The 21,793-nt window shown below is 48.3% G+C and overlaps 2 protein-coding genes across 2 annotated transcripts; one reads left to right on the top strand and one right to left on the bottom strand.

The window, feature by feature from the left end:
- Positions 1-31: 31 nt before the first annotated feature.
- Tmem238 (transmembrane protein 238) lies at positions 32-3,933 on the bottom strand. The gene is made up of 2 exons (XM_052169990.1): positions 3,162-3,933; positions 32-138 (listed from the first exon to the last, which is right to left on the bottom strand). Exon 1 carries the CDS (start codon positions 3,703-3,705, stop codon positions 3,169-3,171), a length of 537 nt encoding a protein of 178 aa, XP_052025950.1. The 5' UTR covers positions 3,706-3,933; the 3' UTR covers positions 32-138; positions 3,162-3,168.
- A 2,510-nt stretch (positions 3,934-6,443) lies between these two features.
- On the top strand, positions 6,444-8,095 carry Rpl28 (ribosomal protein L28). Its single transcript, XM_052169976.1, has 5 exons — positions 6,444-6,542; positions 6,853-6,941; positions 7,027-7,150; positions 7,604-7,722; positions 7,957-8,095. The coding sequence occupies exons 1-5, from the start codon at positions 6,467-6,469 to the stop codon at positions 8,044-8,046; spliced, it is 498 nt and encodes a 165-aa protein (XP_052025936.1). The 5' UTR covers positions 6,444-6,466; the 3' UTR covers positions 8,047-8,095.
- Positions 8,096-21,793: the final 13,698 nt, after the last annotated feature.

Below are 21,793 nucleotides of genomic sequence, written 5' to 3'. Positions count from 1 at the left end.
GCAGGCCCTTAACCAGACAGGCAAGCAGTGCTCCAAAACTGAAACATTTATTCAAGTGAGGTGACAGGTGGGTATCCTGGTGGCCGAGTGACGTCAGGGCAGCTGCGTGTCTCAGTCAGATCCTGAGGATGAGGTTGTCTGTGGGAAGGCAAGGTGGGGTTAGCGGCCAGTTAGCTTTGCTCCTCTTCTGTCCTTTCAGCATGAGGGTCCCTAACCCGTGCGTGAAAGGTCAGGGAGACCCTTAATCAATGACGGGCACTCGAGCTTACCCTGAGCCCTCCCTCTGCTTGCTGTAGAACCGCAGGGGACATGTCCACACATGTGCTTCTAACGCACCAGAATCCACTGACAGGAGTTTATGACAGGAGAAAGCAAAGGAGACAGAAGCACAGACAGACCTGGGGAGTCACAAAGACGGGGAGATAAACAGAGATGGGAAAAAAATAGACAATGAAACAGTTGGGCCATCCCAGCACCTGGAAGCCTGGAGAAAAATCTTCAAAGCCAGTCTGGGATGCATAGTTTGGGGTCTAGCCTGGACTACAGAGTGTGAGATCCTGTCTCAAAAAAAAAAAAAAAATCAAACCAAAAGGACCCTCGTGAAGGAAGGGAAGAAACCACTCCCACTGATTGCCCTCAGATCTCTACACACACACACACACACACACACACACACACACACTCCAGAACACACCCAGATACACACCAAAAATAAACACATGTACTTAAAAACAGCATTAAGGGCTGGAGAGATGGCTCAGTGGTTAAGAGCACTGACTGCTCTTCCAGAGGTCCTGAGTTCAATTCCCAGCAACCACACGGTGGCTCACAACCATCTGTAATGGGATCCGATGCCCTCTTCTGGGGTGTCTGAAGACGGCTACATATGTACTTGTATAAATAAAATCAATAAGTAAATCTTTAAAAAAAAATTAAAAAAAAAGAAAACCAAACCATAAAGAACCAAGGAAGATGAGGGATCTCACGTCAGTAACCGCAGGACTGAAAAGGCAGGAGTTTAGCACACATTAAAGACCAGCCTAGTCTACATAGGAAGTGCCAGGCCAGCCTATGCCATACAACGAGGCCATGTTAAGTTAAGGAAAGGCAGAAAAAGGAAAAGATGATTTGCCCCATGTGTGAATTTTGGTCACAGGGGAAGCTGGCATTCCTAGAGCATGTCCTTATGTCAAAATCCAAGTTCTTTGAGGCACACCCCAATGTACGCTTCTGCATAAATGTCAAGGCTCTTCAGGAGCCAAGTTTACCACAGATGGATATTTTGGCACCACGTCTAGTGTTGTAATCCAACATTGGTCCACGCTTCCCATACACATGGTTATTCAGTCTTTAAATATTTTGTGTGTGCAATTTTCATTTTTTAAGATTTATGTTGGGGGCTGGAGAGATGGCTCAGCGGTTAAGAGCACTGACTGCTCTTCCAGAGGTCCTGAGTTCAAATCCCAGCAACCACTCGGTGGCTCACAACCATCTGTAACGAGATCTGACACCCTCTTCTGGAGTGTCTGAAGACAGCTACAGTGTACTTACATGTAATAAATAAATCGTTTTTTTTAAATTATGTTTTATTTTATGTGTAGGAATGTTTAGTGTCTGGTGTCTATGGAGGCCAGAAGGGGGCATCAGATCTCCGGGCATTAGAATTAGATACTTGTGAGCTCATATATGGGTGCTAGGAATGGAGTTTAGGTCCTCTGGAAGGGCAGCCAGCCCCCTTTTTGCTGAGCCACCTCTCCAGACCCTGTGTTTTTGTTTTGAAACAGAGTCTCACTGTTACAGTGCTGTCTGCCCTGGAACACACTACGTTCATTGGGCCGGTCTTGAATTTGCCGCGATCTGCCTGAGTGCTGGGGCTATAGGGGTCACCAACCATGTCTCCTGTTATGTGGCGCTGGGAACTGAACCCAAGGCTTGACACACACATGCTAAGCTCTCTCTACAACCGAGCCACGCCCCTAGCCCTAGCTGTCTCCTCATTTGAACCACAGAACATAGAATCAAATTCTTAGTTCTCATGAAGCACAGAATAGAATTAGTTATTTCTTCGGATCCCAGGACAAAAGTAAAAATGTCTTGGGCCGTGAGATATCTCACTGGGTAAACACGCTTGCCATAGAATCCCAACAACCTAAATTCTGTGGTGGAAAGAGAGAATCTGTTCATGAAGGGTGTTCTCAGCCGGGCGTGGTGGCGCACGCCTATAATCCCAGCACTTGGGAGGCGGAGGCAGGCGGATTTCTGAGTTCGAGGCCAGCCTGGTCTACAGAGTGAGTTCCAGGACAGCCAGGGCTACACAGAGAAACCCTGTCTCGGGAAAACAAAAAACAAACAAGCAAAAAAACAACAGCAACAAAAAAACCCAAAAAACAAAGAACGAAGGGATGGGTTTCATGAGGTGGCAAGCAAGAGCCCTGGCAGGTCTTCGAGCAGAAGCAGGAAAACTGAAGCGTGTTTAAGAAAGGAAATACAGGGGCCCCCAAAAAGATGGTAAAGGTCCTTGCACCAAGCTGATGACCTGAGTTTGATATCCAGGGCCTACATGCTGCAAAGAGAGAATAGATGCCACAAAAACATTGTGCCACAAACATGCGCGCGCGTGTGCGCGTGCACACACACACACACACACACACACACACACACACAGGGCCAGGAGTGGTGGCACATGCCTTTAATCCCAGCACTCCAGAGGTAGAGGCAAGCTCATCTCAGTTCAAGGGCAGTCTGGTCTGCATATTAAGTTCCAGGACAGCCGGGACTACATCGTGAAACCTCGTCTCAAACATCAGAGAAAGGGAAAGGGACCGGAGTGCTTACCCTGTCTCTGTGCCCACTCCACATTAGGACTACCTGTCTGGACGAATGGCACTCTTTCATTTGCACATTTGTGTGGTCCGGGCAAGAGTGTCACCTACTTTCGGAGCTTCTTGTACAGTAACAGTAATGAGCTCAGAGAACTGGCTACAGAGAGGCCTGGTGCACGTGGAGCAAAAGAAGGGGTGTGTGTGTGTGTGTGTGTGCTGTGACTCCTAACTTTGTCCCACCTATCCTGAGTCTCCGCTCTCTCTGACTCACTCCCCTGCAGTTTCCCCTTTCTGCGACGTGTCCGTCTCCCCATCTCTCACTCTCTCTAGTGTCCTCACCTGGGGCTCACTCGCTGCCCGTGCCCGCCGCCCCGGGCCCGGCCTCGAGCGTGGCGAGCTGCAGACGCACGCGGCGGGAGCCGGCGGCGGCGGCGGCCGGCTGGGGCGCGCGGGTGGCTCTGCGCGCGGCGCGGAGACCCGCTGCGGTCCGGGGACTGGCGGTGGCGGGCGCCGACCAGCGGCGGGACAGCTTGCGCGCCAGGCGGGCAATCGCCGAGGGCCGCAGGCCGTAGTCGCGCTCCAGCTCCTGGCGCGAGATCTCGATGTTGCCGGTGTACCAGAGAATCCAGCCCAGCAGGCTCAAGAACACCAGCAGCGCCCCCGAGTAGATGAGCAGGTCCCCGAAGTCACGGCCGCGCACCTGCAGCTGAGCGAACACGCCGGTCAGCAGCGCCGCCATGCCCGCCACGTCCAAGGCCACGGCCAGCAGCAGCGCCATGCGGCAGCGGCCCAGGCCGGCCGCTGGAGCCGGTGCGGGCGCGGGTGGGGACGAGGCGCCGGCCGCGGACGCCTGCGAGCCGCACACCGGTGACGCCGCCGCCATGGCCTTCGGTGGCCCGCCGCCGCCTGCTCCCCGACAGCGTCCCGGGGTGCGGCTGCCCGGGGCGGAGTTAGGGCCCGGCGCCAGGTGTGCCCAGTGCCCGCATGGTCACCTGAGCTCACAGCCTGCACCTGGTGGCCCGGATGCGTCTCTAGGTGGCTCAGAGGTCTGGGAGGATCAGCGGCGCACCACCCTGTCCATTAAGCAGCTCCAGATGACTAGGGCCAAACTTCAGGGTGGGCACAATGTAGCTAGATAGTGTTTCTACTTAGAGCCTGCCTCCCGAGGGCCACCTGTGCCACCGGGCCCATAGGGAACTAAAACAAAAAACAGAGCCTGCCCGGGATGTAGCTCGCCTGGTGGAGTGCTTGCCTAGCATGCTCGAAGCTTTTGATTTCATGCCCTGAACAGCACAAAAATTCTCTGGAGCGCAGAATCAACAGCCAGAGCCCTGAAGCCGTCTCCACGCTTGTCTTTTGAGATCTCTTATGAGTGCAGGGCCTTGTGAACCCAAGATGGGAATACAAGTCCCAGCACTTGAGAGGCAGAGGCAGGCGGATCTCTGAGTTCAAGGCCAGCTTGGTCTACAGAACGAGTTCCAGGACAGCCAGGGCCACACAGAGAAACCCCATCTCAAGTCAAACCAAACCAAAACTGTGGCCTCTTGTTATTGTTGATAAGTGTTTCTTAGAAAAAAAAAGAAATTACTGCTCTGGAAGCTGATCCCTGAGGATGGTGCTGACTTAGAATTTAATTTTGGCCACGTTACTCTGGAGCTGGGAGGTAGCATGGTATAGGCGAATGGTTGGACCAAGCCATGGGGAACACTATGAGGAACCAACAGTTCTTACAGGAAAGACCTGAGCCTCCACACATCTACCCCTTAGATGAGTTCATTCTCCCCTGGGGTGGGAAACTTCGAGAAAGTTAAGTTCTGTCTAGGTTCTCCCAAGACTCTATCAGAGTTGGAGAAAACTCAGGATGATGGAGGAGAAAAATCACATTTTCTACACTGATGCAGCCATTGGTACCCCTGTAAACAAACCATCCATGAGCCTGTAAAAAACATAAAAGAAACTCACTTGGACACACACACACAGATTAGCTGCGGTAGGAGAAGGGACTGAGGGACTGCTTGTGAACATGACCAAAAACATATATACACATATGAAAATGTCATATAATCCCACTTTATGCATAATTAAATGCTAATAAAATATTAAGAATGACTGAGTGGGCTGGAGAGATGGCTCAGCGGTTAGGAGCACTGATTGCTCTTCTGAAGATCCTGAGTTCAAATCCCAGTAACCACATGGTGGCTCACAGCCATCTGTAATGGGATCCAGTGCCCTCTTCTGGTGTGTGTCTGAAGACGGTTACAGTGTACTCCTAACAAAAAAAGATTGTGATATGCAAACTGCCAGAGCTGCAGGGATTGACCAGGTATTACTGAGGACAGACACGGAGTGTTTCTGCATAGACAGAACCAGGCATGAAAGAATAAGGTTATTTAGCCGGGCGGTGGTGGCACACGCCTTTAATCCCAGCACGTGGGAGGCAGAGGCAGGCGGATTTATGAGTTTGAGGCCAGCCTGCTCTACAGAGTGAGCTCCTGGGCAGCCAGGGCTACACAGAGAAACCCTGTCTTGAAAAACCAAATAATAATAATAATAATAATGCTATTTAACACTGCAGCAGCACATTTTTAGAGAGGTCTGAAAATGGCCTATTGAGCACTGGTGTTTGTGTGGGGAACAGTCAAGAAGAGGACTGGGACCATCACCAGAGCAAAGCTTTAAAATAGGTCATGCATCCATTGGAGAGATGACTCGGCGGTCGGGCGCGCTTGCTGCTCTCGCAGAGGACCTGGGTTCGGTTACTAGATCCCAGGGGGCGGCTTACATCATAATTAAAAATAAATAAATCTGGGGTTGCAGGGACGACTCAGTGATTAAGAGTATTAGCTGCTCTTCCAGAGGACCCGGGTTCTAGTCCCAGTACCCACATGATGGCTCAAAAACTGTCTAACTGAATCCAGGCGCCAGGCAAGCGCATAGCATCCATACATATATCCGGGCTTAAAAAGAAGGGAAGAAATTAAGACAGAAGGACAGCCCTCGTACATATTATTTAAAAAGTTAACTTGGGACTGGGGACATGGCCCAGCGGCTAACAGCACCGGCAGCTCTTCCGGACAACGCAGGTTCAACTCTCAGTACCCACCGGGCAGGTCACAACAATCTGTAACTTTAGTTCCGGAGCATCCAACGCCCTCACACAGACATACACGCAGGCAAAACGCCAACGCACAGCAAATAAGAAATAGGTAAACATAAGTAAGTTGTTAAAGATCTTGAAATCAATTAAGCCCCACTTAATGAGAGTTCCGGAATCCTCAACATTTGCATCCACGAGGCTGAAGCGGGAGGATCCGAGCTCGAAATCTACTACACAAGGGCGCAGAACCCTTTTTCCAGATCACTTATTCGCGCCCCCGTGCGCCCAGGTGCTAATTGGAAAGGTCAGGGTGAGGCGGCGGAGACACAGCTCTCGGGCATCTCTGCTTTGGGAACCTCACGAGAAAACCCAGCCGCGGAGTTTCGGAACCCGCCCGCGGCGCCTCGCGGTGCCACTGCGAGAACTCGCCGGGCTCTCCGGACGAAGACGTCCGAAGGTTCCCGAGTCAGGACGATTCGGAGGCGGAACCCAAGGACCGGAGGAAGCTGGGAAGCCGAGTTCAGGAGCGGCGCGGGAGGAAGCGGAAATGCGTGACCACTTTAAAGGTGTTGTCCCGCCCATCCGCCCTCTCTTTCCGTCTCCGGCCGCCATTGGGAGAGGAGGTGAGTGTGAGTCTTCGGTCCGTCCCGCGTGGCCGCCATCTCGCGCCCATCGCCTCTGTCCCCAACCTGTTTTCCCTCCCTGTACCCAAGCGCCACTCGCAGCCCTCGTTCCCCGCCGGCAGTGGGGCCTCTGCGTCCCTTCCCCCGCCTCTCCAAGCCTCCAAGCCTCCGTGGTTTTAGTTCGGCCTGCCTCTGGTCACCCATTCCGGCCTTGCAGAGCTCTTGCTCGTCTTCTCCCACGTTTGCCTAGACGCCCATCCACGGCGTGCTTCTCTCGTTGACACCTTTCACGTCCCCGCTTCCCCTCCAGCCGCCGCCATGTCCGCGCACCTGCAATGGATGGTGGTTCGGAACTGCTCCAGTTTCTTGATCAAGAGGAATAAGCAGACGTACAGCACGGTGAGCAGGGGCCGTGAGGGAGGGGCCCTCTGGCTCTTCGGCGTATCCGGGCCTTATCTTACTCTTTTGTACACTTAATCCCCAGGAGCCCAATAATCTGAAGGCCCGAAACTCCTTCCGCTACAACGGGCTGATTCACCGCAAGACCGTCGGAGTGGAGCCCGCGGCTGATGGCAAAGGGGTCGTGGTGGTTATGAAACGCAGATCCGGTGAGCCTTTGCACACAATAGCTCTCCTTTCTCCAGGGTCTGGAGCTGCCCTTCCTCTGACTTCCCGACTGTATTAGGTGATTCTTAAATTAAGAAGTAGAGAAACTTGGATACAGTTTCTCTATATAGACCTCAATGTTCTGGAACTCTGCACCAGGCTGGTGTAGAACCCAGACATCCGCCGGCCTCTGCTCTCTGAATGCTGGAATTAAACGCGTGTGCTGCTGTCTCCCTGCTGTATCTGGGAGTTTTTAAAGAGGGATGGGTTTTTCACAGGCTTTGGTTAAGATCTGTCTAGGGTGGCCACCTAGGGCGTGCGTGTGCTGAATGGGTCAGTGGGAAGAGAGTTGAGTAAGGGAGAGAATGTTCTTCCGAGGAGCTGTGTGTTCCATGGAGCAAGTGCTCTGCTGAAGGCCCCACCCACATGGACTGACCCTAGGCTCTCCTTACCAGGTCAGCGAAAACCTGCCACTTCTTACGTGCGGACCACCATCAACAAGAACGCTCGGGCAACCCTCAGCAGCATCCGGCACATGATCCGGAAGAACAAGTACCGCCCTGATCTGCGAATGGTGGGTAGTGGATGGATCCTTCATTCGGGAGGGCAGCTGGTACTTACCTCACCTGAGGGACTGGATGCAGGCCTGGGTGCCTGACTGCCTAGCTGCCTAGCTGGAGCTGAACTGGAAACTCTTTAGGACCCCACCCCCAGCCTTAGGATGGCCTCCCTGTAGTCCTAGGAAACAGGCAGCAGTAACTGGGAGTGTCTTTGAGTTTGTGAGCTAAGTTCCTCATCTTGTCCTCAGGCGGCCATCCGCAGGGCCAGTGCCATCCTTCGAAGCCAGAAGCCTGTGGTGGTGAAGAGGAAACGGACCCGTCCCACCAAGAGTTCCTGAGCCCCACACCCCAGAAGCAATAAAGAGTCCACTGACTTGTTCACTTGTACTGTTTTGTGGCTCTACATATGTCTTTAGTTGTGCCATCAAAACAAGTGTTAGGACTTGTCCATCTGAAGTGGGGGTTGTCGGGGACAGAAGCTGTTTACGGGACCATCTGGGTGCCAACAGGAGTGAAGGAGACCGGGCTGAGGCTGGTGGGGGACATCAGTTGATTCCTGCAGAATCAAATGGGTAAGGGTTCTCGGCAGTCACAGGGCCAGATATCCTTGAGCCTCGAGCTGTCTGCCAGCTCTTGTCTACTGACCCAGATAGGCCCCACGTATGTAATACAATATACATGTTATATAAGTATACCGTATTCAGACATACCAGAAGCCACTGTGTGGTTGCTGGGATTTGAACTCTGGACCTCTGGAAGAGCAGTCACTTAACCTCTGAGCCATCTCTCCAGCCTGTCATGCCTCTTTATTTTTTGGATTTTGGTTTTTCGAGACAGGGTTTCTCTGTGTAGCCCTGGCTGTCCCAGAACTCACTCTGTAGACCAGGCTGGCCTCGAACTCAGAAATCCACCTGCCTTTGCTGCTTCCCCCAGTGCTGGGATTACAGGTGTGCGCCACCACTGCCCGGCATGCCTCCTTATAAGAAGGAAGGATAAGTGGGACAGTGACAATCCTAAAGGAGACATTCTGGCTGGTGTCAGCTGGGACTCCATGCTGCTGCAATAGAGTCTTAGTGTGCCAACAACGTCTAAAAGTGCATGTCCTTTTATCTGTAACCTCAGCCTAGGTGAATGTTTAAGGCCAGGCTACTTTACATAGCAAAACTACTGTACTTGAGGGGCCACTTCTCATCCCTTCCAGCCACTAGTAGCTTTTCCTGGAGAACTCGAGCCTCACACGCAAGACAGCACCCATACCATCTTTTGCTGGGATTTTGCCCGCGGTACACAGCTCAGGCCAAAGAGCTGCTTGGGCTTCAGTTCCCCTTCACTGTGGAACACTTGACTGGCCTCTTGTAGTTTGCCCCAGTACAAATGAAGTACGGTAGGATTGCTGGTGATAGCCTCATCTGGGTCCTTGTTGGCCATCATACTAGTCTGACTTGAACTGTTTTCAAGCCAGGTGTTAACTCCGCAACCTTCTCCCTCCCCACGGGTAGGCCCTGGCCAAGCTCACTTGAGTAAATAAACTAAGCCCCTTATGTTTTGAGCTGCTGGTGAGCATAGGGTCCTTGGGAGCAGCCCCACCCAGATGGCCTTTCCACAGGAAAGATACAGTTTATAACCTAACTTGTTCTCATTTTTATTGGAGGTATAAACAAGGTGACTTCACCACCCTCTTTGAAAAAGCTTGTGTGCGGGGCAGTGGTGGCGCACACCTTTAATCTCAATGCTTGGGAGGCAGAGGCAGATTTCTGAGTTCCAGGCCAGCCTAGTCTGCAGAGTGAATTCTAGGACAGGTAGGGCTACACAGAAATCCTGTGACCAAACCACACACCCCCAAAAAAGCAAAGCATGTGTAGGGGCTGGAGAGAAGGCTCAGCAGTTGAGCACTATCTGCTCTTCGAGAGGTCCTGAGTCCTCAGGGTCCACATGGTGCCTCACAACCATCTATAATGGGATCCGATGCCCTCTTCTGGCACACAGGTGTATGTGCAGACTTAAAAGCATATGTGGTACATGCATAGACAGCAGAGGGATGGTGTCCTCATCTATTCCTTTTAAGACTGAGTCTCATTGAACTTGGAGTTATTCTTGGAAGCCAGAGACCCCCAACTTGTCTCTGCCCACCTTGGTGCTGGGATTACAGTACAGCTGTGTGGTGACACCTGGCTTTGTTCGTGAATCAGTTTGCACATGGGGGTCATAGGACAATTTAGTGGGTTTATTTCTATACTTTTAGGTGGATTCTGGGGACCACGCCCAGGTCGCCAGGTTTGCAGGGCAGGCTCCTTTTGCTGGCTCATAACGAGCTTTGTAAACAATTTTTTGTTTTGTTTCTTTGAGGCAGGGTTTCTCTGTGTAGTTCTGCCTGTCCTGGAACTAGTTCTACTCCTGGGATTAAAGTCATGCGCTGCCACTACTGAGCTTAATTTCTGTCTATTTTAATGAGACAGGTTCAGTGTATGTAGCCCTGGCTGTCCTGACACGGTGTATGCAGCCCTGGCTGTCCTTGAACTCAGAGATCTCCTGTCTCCTGGGATTAGAGGCATGTACCGCTACTGCACTCGGCTGTGACTGGCTTGCTAATGTGGGTGCTGAGGATATGAACTCTGGACTTCATGCTGTCTCTTTCCTCATAGCCTCTGTGTTGGGAATACAGTTTGCACCATCATGTAAAAATGAGTCTTTTCCACCCTGCATAGCGTCCTGTAGGTTAACCACACGGCACACCCACCTGTGTTTCCTTACAGCTGTGCAGGCTCAGCTGTATGTCTTTAGGTAGGGAGGTAGGTTTTTGTGCAACTAGAACTAGTGAAGAGACCCACCTGCATTTCCTTGTTGTTCTGTAGTTCACTAATTAGTTCAACAACAGCCTCCACCTTAAACGAATGCTCATGAGCACTTGGAAGGTGGCTTAGTGCAGGCCACACGTTCCTGCAGAGGACTCAGTTCCTTTCCCAAGAGCCATGTCGGGCTTCTGTGACACCAGAGAATCGTTACCATTGGGCTCCATGGGCATCTCTGTTCACATGCACATTCTCACATAGATATGCGCGCGCGCGCCTGTGTGTGTGTGTGTGTGTGTGTGTGTCCAGGATCAACTAGTTTTTGGTGGGTGTGTAACAGGTGCTCAGTAAATACTTGTCACAGAATGTGCAAAGGACAGAAGAGGGCATCAGATCTCATTATGGATGGTTGTGAGCCACCATGAGGTTGCTGGGATTTGAACTCAGGACCTTCGGAAGAGCAGTCAGTGCTCTTAACCACTGAGCCATCTTTCCAGTCCCTTTTCAATAGTGTTTCTTCCAGCGTCTGTTAACTATACCACTGATTCCCAATGGAATCACATAGGAATTTCCAGCATCTGTTTATAACACATCAAAATACCAGAGTTGCTTAACTCATGCCTTAGAGTCGGGAGCCAGTCGGTGGGTAGAGAGCAGCCACACAGGGGAGATTCCCTCCCCAGAAGTCAAACTGATACAGTGATTATGCTCATTAATCGGGCAGACAAATACATTTACCAGCAGGACATTCCAAGGTCTCCGTTATCTCTAGTAGGTCAAGGGCTGGAACTAATGACAACACTCTGGCTGGCATGAGCCGTGTTTGAATGAGCAGCTGAGCTGAGCTAACCTGTGCTGCACACCCTGCCCACGGCGATTGTCTCACTTGCACTGAGAATGTAGAGATCCAACTGTAGGAATGAGGTTTATAGTCAAAATTGTTGGTTTTTAAATAGTGTCTCAGACTAGTATGGACTGAGTGTGTTTAGCAAATTTTACAATTTTTCTGTGCATTCAAAACTGTACTAGGGCTGGAGAGATGGCTCAGCAGTTAGGAGCACTGACTGCTCTTCCAGAGGTCCTGAGTTCAAATCCCAGCAACCACATGGTGGTTCACAGCCATCCATAATGAGATCTGATGCCCTCTTCTGGTGTGTGTGTGTGAAGACAGCTACAGTGTACTTAGATATAATAATAAATAGATCTTTAAAAAAAAAAAAAGCTGGGCGTGGTGGCGCACGCCTGTAATCCCAGCACTCTGGGAGGCAGAGGCAGGCGGATTTCTAAGTTCGAGGCCAGTCTGGTCTACAGAGTGAGCTCCAGGACAGCTAGGGCTATACAGAGAAACCGTGTCTCGAAAAAAACAAAATCCAACAACAACAAAAAAAAAGAGTAAATATAAACTAGCTAGGCAAGATGGCCCATGCTGCAATCTCAGGATTCAGGAGGCTGAGACAAGAGAATAATTTGACGTCAGCCTAGGCAATATTGTGAGACCCTACCTCACAAAGAACCTAACCAAACATGTATCTAAATACACATGCATTAATGTTCACCTTGGAATGGGAAGTAAGCTTTTGATAAAAAAATCCAGCAAGCCTATCCTTGAGCCATCTCACCAACCCAGCATATTTAAACCCTTTGCATTCATACAGACGTTCCCCGAAAATGCATAAGACCCCTGGTAACATTTGTAGTCTCTGATTAGGGAACTGGGTACCCGAGAGATAGAGTGAGAATGTATTATTCCAATGCAGAACTACAGTAATTTATTTGTTTTTATTTTTTGGTATTTTGAGATAGGATATCTCTGTGTAGTCTTGGGTGACCCGGGACTTATTAAAGCAGTCTTTCAAACTTAAGATATGTGGGCTGGCAAGATGGCTCAGGAAGTAAGGGGGCTTGTCTCCAAGCCTGAGGACCCGAGTTCCGCCCCTGGAAAACCTATGTAGGAGAGAAACAACTCGTGCAGGCTTTTCTCCAGCCTCCACATGCACACAGAACAGTACGTGTGAAAATGTTCGCATTTCACGTGTGTGTGGTTGAGCGGACCCTGAGGGCGAGGCTGCTCCACTGTAAGGATGAGGAGGTTTTATTGAGGATGTGAGGAAGAGAACAGCCCGAGGCGGCAGGAAGGGTGCAGACTGAGGGGCTTTGCCATGAGGGGCGGAGAGAAAGACTGAGAGCAGAGAAAGCCGGGCAAGAGGGGAGCCATGGACCAAGAGGCCAAGAGGGTCACGAGGCCCAAGCGACCAAATGGTCTCGTAGCCAAAATGGCGGGTACAAAGATGACAAGCTGGGGAGAGGCTTAGGGTAGGGGTGGGGCAAGAAGTGCCGGCAGCCACTGCTGAGACATCCCAGGGCGAGGACTCTTTGAGACCTAACAACAGTGTGAGTACTTGAGAGAATTTAAGGGTTGTGGGGATCTGAACTCAGATCCTCACCCTTGTGGGACAAGTACACTCTCCTGTGAACTATCTCCCCGGGCTAAAATTTTTAAAAAAGATTTATTTTTACATATATGAGTGTTTTGCCTACATACATGTGTACCATATAGGTGTTTGGTACATGTGGAGGTCAGAAGGGTTCATATTGGCTGGAACCAGAGTTAACAGACAATTAGGAGCCACCATGTGGGTACTGGGAATTGGACCCAAGTCCTCATAACCACTGAGCCGTCATTCCAGCTCCTCCTTCTCCACCACCACATTTTTGCATTAAAAATAAGAGTGAGCGGGTGGGGTGGCGCAAGCCTGTAGTCCCAGCACTCGGGAGGCAGAGGCAGGCGGATTTCTGAGTTCGAGGCCACCCTGGTCTGCAGAGTGAGTTCCAGGACAGCCAGGGCTACACAGAGAAACCCTATCTTGAAAAAACCTAATCCAACCCCCCTCCCCCCCCACCAAATATTCAATGTGTATGTCTGAAATGTTGTGTGGGCAGAGCAGATGTGTGACAACCCTATGGAGTCAGCTCTTCCACACTAATGTGAGCTTTGGGAATAAATTCAAGTCCTCGGGCCTGGGAAGCAAGCATTTACTAACGGAAACACCTTGCCAGCTGTAGTTTTTGCAGCTTTGACTGGGTCGTGTTCATACAGCGCTTACAGCTCTCCTTGGGGCATGTGAAGCTGGCAGAAACAGCAGCGTGTCGTATATAATGCATGCTGCTTTTCTTTTTGTTGTGTTTTGATTTTACATAGTCTGGAAAAGCTCTGAGCATAAGAAGCATGGAGAAACAGAAGAGGTGTGAGGGGCTGAACAGATAGTTTAGTGGCTAAGAGAACGGGTTTTTCTTCCAGGGGATCCAGGTTTGATTTCCATCAGCCACATGGCATCTCACAACCACCTGTAATTCCAGTCCCGGGGATCTGATACTGTCTTCTGGCTCCTGAAGGCATCAAGCAAGCAAGTGGTAAACAGACATACATGCAGGCAAAATACCAGTATCATTTTAAACGTGCGTAACAGCTATCATACTCTCTTTTCTCTGTCCTGCTCTCCCTCCTTGGAACAGTCGGTATCTTCTGTCATCCAGGCTAGCCTCCAACGCGAGATCCTCTTGTCATCAATCTGATGAATTCTGGGATAATAGGTGTGTGCACCTTTACAGTGATAGTTATACCTTTTAAGAGAACAATCAAGTTTCGTGTATTGGCACATGCCTATAATCCCAGTACTTGGGAAGCCAAAGCAAAAATGACTGTCATAGTGTCTCTCTATGTCTGTGCAATGTGTACATACCTCGTACCTGCAGAGGTAAAGGGCATTGGACACCCTGGAACTGGAGCTAGAGATGGTTGTAAGATGCCACGTGGGTGCTGGGAATTGAACCTGAATCCGCCGGAAGAAAAACCAGTGTTCTTAAGTGCTGTTTCTCCAGTCCCCTGATATGACTTTTATGCCTTAGATATATATGCTTAGGAAATCATTATGCTTATGCGTATGCTTGGTGGTTGTGGTACACACCTTTAGTCCCAGCATCTTGGGAGTCAGAGGCAGGTAGATCTCTTAAATTCAAGACCAGACTAGTCTACAGAGTGATTTCTAGGATAACCAGGATTACACAGAGAAACTGTCTTGAAACACAAAAACAAACAAACAACAATATCCCCAAAACCCAACCTCTAAACAACAACAAATTTATTTGTGTATATATGTTTGTGTGCATACCATGATACACATGTAGAGGTAAAAGGACAAATTACTGGAATTGAGTTTTCTCCATCATATTGGGGCCCAGAGATACAACTCAGAGTCAGGCTTGAGGACTTGAACCAACTTGCTGGATCAACATATGTATGATTTATTTATTAAGTCTTTGAACTTCTGACCCTACTGCCCCTGTCTCTTGAATGCTGCTATTACAGAAATGTAGCACCACACTGGTTTCGTGGTTTCGTGCAGCACTGGAGTCTGAACTTCTAGGGCCTTTCAGTACATGGTGAGCCTCTGTCAGCGTTGCACCTCCAGCTCTTACTTCATCCATTGTCAAGTGTACGTCCTAAATGGTTTTCTTGTGATTCTAGCTGGAGACTGAATCCAGGTCATTGAGAGTGTCATCCAGCCGGGCGGTGGCGGCACAGGCCTGTATGTAATCCCAGCACTCTGGGAGGCAGAGGTAGACAGATTTCTGAGTTCGAGGCCAGCCTGGTCTACAGAGTGAGTTCCAGGACAGCCAGGGCTACACAGAGAAACCCTGTCTCGAAAAAACCAAAACCAAACAAACAAACAAAAAAACTTAAAAGAAAGCATATGCCACTAAGTCTGCCCCTTTTCCTTGGTTTGGGACAGGATTTTGCTAAGTTGCCCTGTGGCTAAGTGAAAAGGCTTGCTGGCTACATAGCCCAGTCAGCCTGGACTTAGCATTTTCCTGTTCCCACGGATGGGATCACAAAGCCGGTCACTAGGCCCAGGCTTTTTAAGTTGTTTGTTTTTGTTTGTTTTAAAGATTTATTTATTATATGTAAATACACTGTAGCTGTCTTCAGACACTCCAGAAGAGAGCGTCAGATCTCATTGCAGATGGTTGTGAGCCGCCATGTGGTTGCTGGGATTTGAACTCAGGACCTTCAGAAGAGCAGTCAGTGCTCTTACCCGCCGAGCCATCTCTCTAGCCCTTGTTTTTGTTTTTAAAGTAAGGATCTCTCTCTGGCCCTGCTTGTCCTTGAGCTCCATGTACAGACGAGACTGGCCCAAGACTAAGAGATCTTCTTGCTTCCACTTCCTGAATGCGGAAATGAAAACTGTGCAATATTACACTCTCATTGTTTTTCTAGGGTTTCTCTGTATAGCTCTGGCTGTCCTAAAACTCACTCTGTAGACCACGATGGTCTCGAACTCAGAAATCTGCTTCCTTCTTCCACTGAAGCGCTGGCATTAAAGGCATGTACAAGGCCCAGCAAGCCTTTTCATTTAAAACAAAAAACAAAAAAACTATTTTAGTTGTGTCCAGTCTGTAACACCAGGTGTAGGGGATCTGACCCTCCATGCTGACCTGTTTGGAAATGTACAAGCATAAATGCAGACACAATATTCACATACAATAAAAATTAAATCTGGGCCTGCAGAGATGGCTCAGTGGTTAAGAGTTCCAGCTGCGTTTCTAGAGGACCTGGGTTAAATTCTGTCACCTAATGACAGTTCACAACTGTTAAGTCTCAGGGGATCTAACGCCCTGCACTGGCATCTTCTGGCAGCAGACCCACCAGAAAAGTAAAATCTAGGGGACTGGAGAGATGGCTCAGTGGTTAAGAGCACTGGCGGCTCTTTCAGAGGCCCTGAGTTCAATTCCTAGCAACCACATGGTGGCTCACAACCATGTGTAATGGGATCTGATGCCCTCTTCTGGGGTGTCTGAAGATAGCTACAGTGTAGTCAATCTACATTAAATAAATCTTAAAAAAAAAAAAAAAGTAAAATCTAAAAGAATCATTTTTTTGAGACAGGGTCTCACTATGTAGCCCTGGCTGTCCTGGAACTCACTGTGTAGATCAGGCTGGCCTTGAACTCAGAGATCTGCCTGCCTCTGCCTTCTAAGTGCTGGGATTAAAGGTGTCACTATGCCTGCCCCCAGCCCCTCAAAAATTTTTTAAATAAAAATATATCTGTATGACTGATACTAAATCATTAAAAAAAAAGTGGCATCGAGCCAGGTGTGGTGACGCACGCCTGTAATCCCAGCACTCTGGGAGGCAGAGGCAGGCGGATTTCTGAGTTCAAGGCCAGCCTGGTCTACAGAGTAAGCTCCAGGACAGCCAGGGCTATAGAGAGAAACTCTGTCTCAAAAAACCAAAAAAAAAAAAAAAAAAAAAAAAAGGTAAAAGGTGGCATCAGTAGATGGGACTCTAAGGCTATTGGTTATGTAATCTAAGTTCAGAGGCCTTTTCTGAAAAGCTCTCTGGTATTCTGGTATGTATCTCTGACTGTCCTGGAACTCAGAGACACAACTGCTTCTGCCAGCAGAGTCCTAGGATTAAAGGTATCTGCCACCATGCCTGGCCCCTTAACTTTTTCTTTTTTCTTCTTTTTTTTGAGACAGGGTTTCTCTGTGTAGCCCTGGCTATCCTGGAACTCACTCTGTAGACCAGGCTGGCCTTGAACTCAGAAATCCGCCTGCCTTTGCCTCCCAGAGTGCTGGGATTACAGGCGTGCCCCACCACCACCCGGCTCCGGCTTTAATTTTTAAATTACATTTCTTTGTTGTTTGTATTTGTGTGGAAGTCAGAGAACAACCTTTAGGAGTTGATTCTTTCTGTCCACTTTGTGGGTTCTGGGATTGAACCCACGCTTTCCTGTGCTGTGATAATGTTGTACCAGCTCCTGCCTTGTTTTTTTTTTTTCCCTTTTCTTCTCTTTTTTTTTTTGACAGTCATTAAGAAACCCAAGCTGGCCTAGGCCTAGACCTCATTCTGTAGCCCAGGCAGCTCTCAAAGTCAACCCCTGTAGCTTGGAGCACAAGCCTGTGTTCCCACCATAGGTGCAACTCCAGTCCAGCCTGTGGTATTCACAGACAGTTTAGGATGCGCGAGCTTGGGCTAGAGATGAAGCTAAGATGGCATAGTGTTTGCCTAGCATGCATGCCAGGTTCCTCACCAGCCATGAACCAGGCAGAGGCACACTCAGACTCATGCCAGCACTGAGAAGATGGAGGAAGTTTGAAGCCACCCTTGTCTTCCTGTCTCCTCCTACCCCACTACTGAGGACTGAACACAAGGCCTCATATATGTTAATCAAGCACTCTATCACTGTGCTACATCCATTTTTTTTCTTTTAAGTTGTATTTGTATTGGTAATGTCTCCATGTATGTCTGAGGGTGTCAGATGCCCTGGAACTGGAATTCGTTGTGAACCCATGTGCATGTTGGCATTTGAACCTGGGTCTTACCAAATCCTCTGATTTTCCCCACCACTTGGTTACTTACAATTCAGTTCTAATACTACCCAGAAATAGCACAGGCCTCAGGTCACGGGCTGATGTTCTACAGGACCATCTGACTTCAGAAAGCAATCCTGATGTTCAGTGATTTGCTGTCCTAGCTTATAGAACTCAGTAAAGAAGTCTAGTACTGGTTTATTAAATATAAAACACAACCAGCTGGGCACAGGCAAGGAGATCTCTAAATCTGAGGCCAAGTTGTTCGACACAGCAAGTTACAGGCCAGCCAGGATTGCAGCGAGACTTTGTCTCAAAAAAACCAATTGCTCAAGAACCCCACCCAGAAGCAGCAGGGCATGACAGCACATGCACATAATCCCAATAGTACTGCTAAAAGAGATTTACCAAGGTGGAGACCATCTAAGGCTACAGTGTGAGAGCCTAGATAAAGACCTATATATTTCCAAAATGGGGTGCTGGAAATCCCAAGGGATTTGGAGAAGGTATATTTTTATCTATTACAGCAACAGTTTCTTTTTCCATTAAATTGAATGTATTCCTTCAGAATGCCTGCTTCTCTTATGGACACTTTCACTAAACTTGGGCTTGAGATTTCTTGGATCAGTTCTATGAATTTGGTCTCAAAATATTCTTTTTAAAGATTTTTTTCAATTTTATACATGTGAGTACACTGTCCCTATCTTCAGACAAACCAAAAGAGAGCATCAAATCCCATTACAGATGGTTGTGAGCTACTGTGTAGTTGCTGGGAATTGAACTCGGGACCTCTGGAAGAGCAGACAGTGCTCTTAACCACTGAACCATCTCTCGAGTCCCTGAAAATATTTTTTATCTTTTTTTTTTTAATAATCCTCCTCTCCCACCTAGCTCTATATATAACCTCTGTGGATATGCTTTTTTTTTTTTTAAAGATTTATTTATTTATTATATGTGAGTACACTGTAGCTGTCTTCAGACACTCCAGAAGAGGGAGTCAGAGCTTGTTGTGGATGGTTATGAGCCACCATGTGGTTGCTGGGATTTGAACTCAGAACCTTCGGAAGAGCAGTCGGTGCTCTTAACCACTGAGCCATCTCTCCTTACAGTCCTTTGTAGATGTACACTTTTTTTTTTTTTTTTTTTTTTTTTGGTTTTTTTCGAGACAGGGTTTCTCTGTGTAGCCCTGACTATCCTGGAACTCACTTTGTAGACCAGGCTGGCCTGGAACACAGAAATCTACCTGCCTCTGCCTCCCAAGTGCTGGGATTAAAGGCATGCACCACTACCGCCCCGCTGCAGCCTACTTTTATAAGGGTTCATACTCTCCTCTAGCCCACCACACAGCAGAGGTAGTGGAAGAGAAAAAGTGTGGACCTGTTCAGCAATAGTTCTTTGGTGGGCTGAGCACCCAGAGCTCTAGAGTCCCATAGCAAACACCAATTACTACTCAGCAGCTGCAGACCAGTCCTCTAGGAGGGCAGCTACCCCACACATGAACTGGCCGCTACAGTTCAGTCCTTTCAGCAGGTAGACACCAGGCAGGAACCAGAAGCTATAGGTTTGATCCTGAAGAAATCACAAGGTTTACCAACTGGCCTGAGGCAAGGCCTCAGAAACTGAAAGCAGTTCTTGGGTGTGGATCTCTATGTTTGTCGAGACTAGTGGAGATCAACGACGCCACATAAGGTGGACCAATATGTGTGTGTCCTTACTGAAGAATATCGAGGCAGAGCAAACCAAAGTTCAATACTTGTGTGGGGTCAGATGTTTATACTCCATCACATGCCCTTTCAGGTGTTTGATATATTAAAACATAGTTTCACCTGTGTCTGCTTCAGCAAAACATCCTTTCCCTTGTCAGCTTTAGCAAGATACCCTTTCAGCTGTGTGTCCCAGCAAGACATTATTTGACATCTTTCCAAAAAAATTTAGAACTTTCCACTTCAGTCCTTTCATTTGCTGAATGTCACCTCTGTAGGTTAAGAGGGTGCAGACAGTTCTGATGGCCCTCTCCCCAGGGACATTACTGGGGTAGGAAACCCAGTTCAATCTCAGTAGGAACCTCAGGTCAAGGCTCTTGGTTTTCATTATTTTTCTTACATAAAATGCAGACAAGACTCCAGATCATAGAAGGTAAAAGCAAGCTTCCCCTTTAATGAAAGGCCATAATTTTTCATTCTTTTGGAGACTGGGAGGGTCTTAACTATGGAACTCAGGCTGGTGTCATCTCCAGGAAAATTCTTGAGAGTTGGAAATACAAGCTTGGGCTACCATACCCAACACTTAATTCTTTTTTTTTTTTTTTTTTTTTTTTTAACTACTTGCTCCACTATTTAATCCATCCCTTTCCTTAAAATAAATTTAAACAGCATGTAGTTGCTTGTGGTTGGATGCACAACTTGGGGAAGTTGGCATTCCCTGAGAATATGTAGGTTCAGTCAGGTCTTCAGGCTTCATTCACAGTCTTTATCCATGAGCCATCTCACCATCCTCCCCTTTTTGAAGCTTTTTTTTGTGTGTGTCAAATCCTCTAGAGGTGGAGCTTAGGCAGTTGTGCTAGGAACCTAATGCATCTGAAGAGCCCCATATACTCTTTAACACTTGAGCTATCTCTTCACACAATTACAAAACTGGTTCAAATAACCTAAGGACATTAACAGAAAGCATATACTGTCCTCTGGTGCAGACCCAGAATCTCTTCCATTTAGGTTACAACAGAACTCAAGACTAACAGGTTATCAGTGGCCCTGGATTTCAAAAATTACTAAGTATCTGGAGGTGTTTTTTTAATGTTCATGTTTTGCTTGATTGTATGTCCTGTGCACCATGTATGTGCCTAGTGTTGATGAAGGTCAGAAGAGGTGGCTGGAGTTCCTTGAAACTGAAGTTAGTTGTAAACTGTTATATGGGTGCTGACAATCAAACCCAAGTCCTTTGCCAGAACCAACAATAGCTCTTAACTTCTGAGCCATCACACCAGCCTCTCAGAATCTGGAATTTTGACATTAAGAGGCAAAAGCCTTCCTTAGTCCTGATATGCTAATGTGGCAGGGTAGCTCCTACAAGAGTCCTAGTGCTACAGGAACTGCATTTAAATGGGCATAGCAGAGCATGCCTTTAGTCTCAGCAACCAGAGGCTGAGCCAGGTAGGGTCTCTGAGGTCAAAGGCCAACCTGACATATATACTCAAGTTCTGGACCAGCCATAGCCACACAGTTAAGACCAAACAAAAAAATCCAATATTGCAATGGGCTAACCTCCCAAAGTGGCTAGTAGACACTTCATTTTGTTCTGTAAAGGCCTAAGGAGCCGGGCAGTGGTGGCGCATGGCTGTAATCCCAGCACTCTGGGAGGCAGAGGCAGGCGGATTTCTGAGTTCGAGGCCAGCCTGGTCTACCAAGTGAGTTCCAGGACAGCCAGGGCTACACAGAGAAACCCTGTCTCGAAAAAAACCAAATCCAAAAAAAAAAAAAAGGCCTAAGGAGACAAAACTTGAGCCTATCTTTCAAGGTATATTTTGGTTTAAAACAAAACAAACAAAAAACCTACATGGTGCAGACTAATACAAGGGAGGGGGGAATTTAATTTAAAGTCAGACCTGGGATAAGATGTTGTAAGAGATGTAATTTTGCCCCAATTCAGGACCAGATTAAGACTGTCTAGAGCAACAGTTCTTAAGTTCTCTGACTTCTAGGCAAATTTGTCTCCAAATTTATTTACATTGTAGCAACAAAATTACAGCCAGAGCCACTGGTCTAGAGGAAGACAGTGGTTCCTGCTCCAGCTTAGATTGTAAAGCCCCACTCCACAGGGCAAAGGTGAGTCAATTCCTTATTGGAGCCACCAAGTCCGACATGGGCAGAAGAATGCCAGCTGTTCTAAGCCACAATACAGAGGTTCTAGACATTTCAGGCACAGAAAC

Source organism: Apodemus sylvaticus, chromosome 1 (genome assembly GCF_947179515.1).
Source record: "Apodemus sylvaticus chromosome 1, mApoSyl1.1, whole genome shotgun sequence".
NCBI lineage: Eukaryota > Metazoa > Chordata > Mammalia > Rodentia > Muridae > Apodemus > Apodemus sylvaticus.
This window is presented reverse-complemented; position numbering and strand designations above follow the sequence as displayed.